This window comes from Chiloscyllium plagiosum, chromosome 18, assembly GCF_004010195.1.
Source record: "Chiloscyllium plagiosum isolate BGI_BamShark_2017 chromosome 18, ASM401019v2, whole genome shotgun sequence".
In the NCBI taxonomy this organism is placed as follows: Eukaryota; Metazoa; Chordata; class Chondrichthyes; order Orectolobiformes; family Hemiscylliidae; genus Chiloscyllium; species Chiloscyllium plagiosum.
In genome coordinates, this window is record NC_057727.1 from 64,420,412 (window position 1) to 64,427,239 (window position 6,828).

Consider the following 6,828-nt stretch of genomic DNA (forward strand, 5'->3'; position numbering starts at 1 on the left):
ATACATGTACCACCCTCTGCTTGAAAAGGTTGCTCCTTAGGTCTCTTTCATATATTTCCCCTCTCACCCTAAACCTATGCCCTCTATTTCTGGACACCCCCACCCCAGGGAAAAAGACTTTATCCTATCCATGCCCCTCATGATTTTATAAACTTAAATACTTCAGTCTTCCTTGGCAGGGAATTGAACCCCAGTCTCCCACATGACAGACAGGGATACTAACCACTATACTAACAACAAAATACCTCAAAGGAAGAGAAAAAGTTTCTTCTTTAAATGTCAAATGAAGTAGTACGGGGGGGATAACTTGAAGCTGTGCTGATGGAGAGAGAGAGAGGTTGCATATGGCAGTGTGTTACACTGAGTATGGATCTGAGAACAACTGATTGAGGACTGTTGTACATCATGGAGATATGTATGTTTCTGAATGGATTTAAAATACAAAGGTGAAACTTCAGTGGGAATCCATATGGAGTAAGTCTGAGCTGAAGGCAGTCATCGAGGAATGAGATATGGCTATGAAAGCAAATTACGACATATATTCAGTATTGGGCTAGTCCAGATCTGCAGTATACTCCTATCCATTGACTTTCAGCCAAAGTCTTTATAAATGTCTCAACTTATTCATTTGAATGGCTCCAATTGTTCCAGGTCTGATGATGTAGGAAAAGTCTGTAATACTTCTTGAAATAAGCAGTCTAATTCCCCTATATAGTTGATCATAGCTGAATCTGCAAGAAAAGTCAGGCTTTTTGTGAGTATTTGTTTTTACAAACATGTTCAGTTTTAAGAGGAGAATACAATTTGTTAGAAAGTCTATGATATAATTGTAGTGGTTGTAATGAGGTCAGCCAGCTGGACTCATAGAATATGTCACTGATGGTGGCTGTTAATCTGATCCAGACAGGAGCCCTGGCTGACATAAAAAGCTTAAGTGTCAGAGATACTGACACTCTGGTATATGATTCTATATGAGACAATACAATAGTTAAGGACTGGTCATGTGTAAATAAAAGGTGACTTGGTGATGGGATACCCACCGCTGTGGAGTTATTTCAATAAGTACGTTTGTGACAATGGAAATATCTTGGAATTCAGTTCAGTAGAAGTTTCAAGGACTGTGGTAATCTCTTAATCTTCATACTGAATAACTTCACACTGTAGGGTATTCTGTGATTCTAGAAAAGTCTTAGTATCAGCAAACAGAAAAGATGTAGTGTGTGATGGCAGCAAAACCAATTCATCAAAGGCTCATATTTACAACCTTAACTTAAAAATTAGTCCACTGCACAGATAGTCCTAGATCTACTCCACCAAAAGTGCCATAAATCTTCAACTGTCAAATATTTAATTCCTACCACCTAGTTAAAAATGCTCATAAGTTTTTACAAGAGCACCTTACACACACTTAGGGCAGAAGAGAGAAAGTTTAAGACGTGTAAGATGTAGATTGAAAGCAACTTTGAGAAATTACTCAGTGCTAAGACTAAAATTAAAGGGAAATGGGAACATTTTGGGGAGGAAGTCAGTAAGTCAGATTAGCTAGTTATAATCACATTATTTTTGAGATCTTGCTGTGTACAAATTGGCAGTTGTGTTTCCTATATTATTGAAGTGTCTGTGTGCAATCATAAAATCATGTGGAAGCAAGCCATTCAGGCCATCGAGTTCACACTGATCCTCCAAAGCACATCCCACCCACCCACCTCCATCCTAACCCTGTAACACTGCATTTCCCCTGACTAATCCATTCAGACTGCACATCTCTAGACACTATGGGCAGCCAGCTAGACTCACAGAATATGAGTTCACTTATTGCGGCTGTTAATCTGGTCCAGGCAGGAGTCCTGGCTGACATTAAAAGATTAATTGTCAGAGATTTAGCATGGAGAAAGTGAGGTCTGCAGATGCTGGAGATCAGAGCTGGAAATGTGTTGCTGGAAAAGCGCAGCAGGTCAGGCAGCATCCAGGGAACAGGAGAATCGACGTTTCGGGCATAAGCCCTTCTTCAGGAATGGGGAAAGTTTGTCCAGCAGGCTAAGATAAAAGGTAGGGAGGAGGGACTTGGGAGAGGGGCGTCGGAAATGTGATAGGTGGAAAGAGGTCAAGGTGAGGGTGATAGGTCAGACTGGGGTGGGGGCGGAGAGGTCGGGAAGAAGATCTCAGGTTAGGAAGGCGGTGCTAAATTTTTCCAGCAGGCTAAGATAAAAGTATAGGCCACCAAATAATATCACATTGGGACGGACAACAAACACAGAAATAACTAATGCCTGTAAAAACAGTATGACTATTATCATGGGGGATTTTAATTTATATGTAGGTTGGTTGAACCAGTTTGGTCAGGCAAGCCTTGAGGAGGATTTCATCGAGTGCACCCATGACAGTTTTCCTGAACAGTATGTAATGGAAGCAATGAGAGAGCAAGCCATCATTGATCTGGTCCTGTATAATGAGACAGGAATAATTAATGACCTCAAAATTAAGGATCCTCTTGGAAGGAGTGATCACAATATGGTTGAATTTAGGACACAGATGGATTGTGTGAAGATAAAACGCAATACCAGGATCCTGTGCTTGAACAAGGGGGACTACAATAGAATGAGGAAGATCCTGGCTAAAGTAGACTGGAAACAATGATTTTATGGTGGAACAGTTGACTAGCAGTAGAGGACTTTCAAAGAAAATTTCGGGAAGTGGAAGAGATGCTGTGGAGGGCATCGTCGACCACGTCGGGGGGGAGATTGCGGTCCTTGGAGAAGGAGGCCATCTGGGTTGTGCGTTTTTGGTACTGGTCCTCCTGGGAGCAGATGCGGCGGAGTCGAAGGAATTGGGAGAATGGGATGGCGTTTTTACAGGGGGCAGGATGGGAGGAGGTGTAGTCCAGTTAGCTGTGGGAGTCGGTCGGTTTGTAGTAGATGTCCGTGTTGATTCGGTCGCCTGAGATAGAAATAGAAAGGTCGAGGAAGGGGAGGGAGGAATCTGAGACTGTCCAGGTGAATTTGAGGTCGGGGTGGAAGGTGTTGGTGAAGTGGATGAACTGTTCAACTTCCTCGTGGGAGCACGAGGCGGCGCCGATACAGTCAGAGATTTAGCATGGTCAGTCCACCTAACCTGCACATCTTTGGGCTCTGGGAGGAAACTGGAGCACCCGGAGGATACCCAAGCAGACACAGGGAGAATGTGCACAGAAACAGTTGCCTGAGGGTCCAGGTCCCTGGCACTGAGGTCTGCAGTGCTAACCACTGAACCACTGTGCCATTAAGATCGTATTGATGCCACCACAATCGCAAGTTATTTTTCTTTGTGGAGTCAGCATTTGCCCTGTGGTCAGAAACACTGCCACGATGAATGGTAGAAATACTGAAATATGAGAGTGAGTATCACTCTCTGAAATTTGAAATTTTCTGATTCTTCCATCGTACGAGTGTATAAAAATACCATTCAGTGTTTAAATGAAGCAGCACTGGCTAAGTGGGTCTCTGGTTCAATTACCCATTCATACTGAGTTAGCTGTTTACATCCAACATTTTATTCTTATTGGAACCTGAGGGGAAAAAGTCAGCCAAAGTGCCAGCTCCTCTTCTGTGTCTTATGGCCTCTACTGGAAAATCCTGAGCAGGATTAGAATTTTTTTTCCTTGCCCATTCCTATTATTTCAGTTGTCTGCTCATGCTTGCTAACAAAACGCATGTAAAGAATCGTTTGGTGAAGTGCCAGTAGACTGTACACCTAGTTCAGCAATTAATCTCAAGTTGACAAGTTCAGAAGTGTAGAGGAGAAAGCATTCTTTTCAAATGTTGATAGTCAGAGGTGTAAAGAAGTAAAACGATCTTATTGCTGAGTAAATAATGAATACTTTTGAAAATACCAAATTCTGATTTCGTTTCAAAGATTTCTTGAATTGATTGCATCTCTTATTTGTTCTTTTCTCCAGAGGCAGCATTTACACTAATGCTATACTGGGAACTGCTTCACTGGGAGGATCGAACCTTGCGAGAGTTCCTACACTACCCAGCCCAAACAGAGTGGCAGCGTAAAGAAGGACTATGCCGACAGGTTATCAACTACTTCAACAAGGGCAAGGCAAGTGTTTCTGTATGGTTCTATGGTCTATATCAGCCAGTCAAATATGAGCAAAAGAGCAACTGGCAAGATATTCGGACCCCTTTAAAAATCAATGAGATCATCTATGTCATAGAGTCATAGAGGTGTACAGCATGGAAACAGACCCCTCGGTCCAAACCGTCCATGCTGACCAGATATCCCAACACAATCTAGTCCCACCTGCCAGCACCCGACCCATATTCCTCCAAACCCTTCCTATTCATATACCCATCCAAATGCCTCTTAAATGTTGCAATTGTACCAGCCTCCACCACTTCCTCTAGCAGCTCATTCCATACACATACACCCTCTGTGTGAAAAAGTTGCCCTGCAGGTCTCTTTTATATCTTTCTCCTCTCACCCTAAACCTATGCCCTCTAGTTCTGGACTCCAAGACCCCAGGGAAAAGCCTATTTACCCTATCCATGCCCCTCATAATTTTGTAAACCTCTATAAGGTCACCCCTCAGCCTCCCGATTCTCCAGGGGAAACAGCCCCAGCCTGTTCAGCCTCTCCCTCTAGTTCAAATCTTCCAACCCTGGCAACATCCTTGTAAATCTTTTCTGAACCCTTTCAAGTTTCACAACATCTTTCCAATAGGAAGGAGACCAGAAATGCACGCAATATTCCAACAATGGCCTAACCAATGTCCTGTACAGCCGGAACATGACCTCCCAACTCCTGTACTCAATACTCCGACCAATAACGGAAAGCATACCAAACGTCTTCTTCACTATCCTATCTACCTGTTACTCCACTTTCAAAGAACCATGAACTTGCACTCCAAGGTGTCTTTTTTTCGGCAACACTCCCCAGGACCTTACCATTAAGTCCTGCTAAGACTTGCTTTCCCAAAATGCAGCAACTCGCATTTATCTGAATCAAACTCCTTGTGCCATTTCTCAGCCCATTGGCCTATCTGGTCAAGATCCTGATGTAATCTGAGATAACCCTCTTCGCTGCCCAATACACCTCCAATTTTGGTGTCATCTGCAAACTTACTAACTGTACCTCTTATGCCTGCATCCAAATCATTTATGTAAATGACAAAAAGTAGAGGACTCAGCATCAATCCTTGTGGCACTCCACTGGTCACAGGCCTTCAGTCTGGAAAATAACCCTCCATCACCACCTTCTACCTTTGAGCCAGTTCTGTATCCAAATGGCTAGTTCTCCCTGTATTCTGTGAGATCTAACCTTGCTAATCAGTTTCCCATGGGGAACCTTGTCGAACGCCTTACTGAAGTCCATACAGATCACATCTACCGCTCTGCCCTCATCAATCCTCTTTGTTACTTCAAAAAACTTAATCAAGTTTGTGAGACATGATTTCCCACGCACAAAGCCATGTTGACTATCCTTCCAGCAGACATTGTTTTTACCTATCCTTCGTCAGTCCTTGCCTTTCCAAATACATGTACGTCCTGTCCCTCAGGATTCCCTCCAACAACTTGCCCACCACCGACGTCAGGCTCACTGGTCTATAGTTCCCTGACTTGTCCTTACCACTCTTCTTAAACAGTGGCACCACATTAACCAACCTCCAGTCTTCTGGCACCTCACCTGTGACTATCGATGATACATATATCTCAGCAAGAGGCCCAGCAATCACGTCTCTAGCTTCCCACAGAGTTCTAGGGTACACCTGATCAGGTCCTGGGGATTTATCCACCTTTACCTGTTTCAAGACATCCAGCACTTCCTCCTCTGTGATATGGACATTTTGCAAGATGTCACCATCTATTTCCCTAAAATCTATATCTTCCATACCCTTTTCCACAGTAAAACCTGATGCAAAATACGAATTTAGTATCTCCCCCATTTTCAGCAGCTCCACACACAGGTCACCTTGCTGATCTTTGAGGGGCCCTATTCTCTCCCTAGTTACCCTTTTGTCCTTAATGTATTTGTAAAAACTCTTTGGATTGTCCTTAATTCTATTTGCCTAAATTATCTCATGTCCCATTGTTTCCCTCCTGATTTCCCTCTTAAGTATACTCCTACTTCCTTTATACTCTTCTAAGAATTCACTCGATCTATCCTGTCTATACCTTACATATGCTTCACGTTCTTTTTCTTTACCAAACCCTCGATTTCTTTAGTAATCCAGCATTCCGTATACCTACCAGCCTTTCCTTTCATCCTAAGAGGAATATACTTTCCCTGGATTCTCGTTATCTCATTTCTGAAGGCTTCCCATTTTCCAGCAGACCCTTTACCTGCAGACATCTGCCCCCAATCAGCTTTCGAAAGTTCTTGCCAAATTCCGTCCAAATTGGTCTTCCTCCAATTTAGAATTTCAACTTATAGATCTGGTCTAACCTTTTCCATCATTATTTTAAATCTAATAGAATTATGGTCGCTAGCCCCAAAGTGCTCCCCCACTGACACCTCAGTCACCTGCCCTGCCTTATTTCTCAAGAGTAGGTCAGGTTTTGCACCTTCTCTAGTAGGTACACCCAAATCCCCACTGACACCTCAGTCACCTGCCCTGCCTTATTTCTCAAGAGTAGGTCAGGTTTTGCACCTTCTCTAGTAGGTACACCCAAATGCTGAATCAGAAAATTGTCTTGTACACACTTCACAAATTCCTCTCCATCTAAACCCTTAACACTATGGCAGTCCCAGTCTATGTTTGGAAAGTTAAAATCCCCTACCATAACCACCCTATTATCTTACAGATAGCTGAGGTCTCCTTACAAGTTTGTTTCTCAATTTCCCTCT

The 6,828-nt window shown here is 43.1% G+C and overlaps 1 protein-coding gene across 4 annotated transcripts in view; it reads left to right on the plus strand.

The window, feature by feature from the left end:
* The window catches only part of dock3 (dedicator of cytokinesis 3), a 918,089-nt gene that overhangs the window by 789,396 nt on the left and 121,865 nt on the right, over positions 1–6,828 (plus strand). For all 4 annotated transcript variants that reach the window (XM_043708484.1, XM_043708482.1, XM_043708483.1 and 1 more), the window contains one exon: positions 3,935–4,083. In XM_043708484.1, coding sequence (XP_043564419.1) covers positions 3,935–4,083 — 149 coding nt within the window. The remainder of the gene's footprint in view (positions 1–3,934; positions 4,084–6,828) is intronic.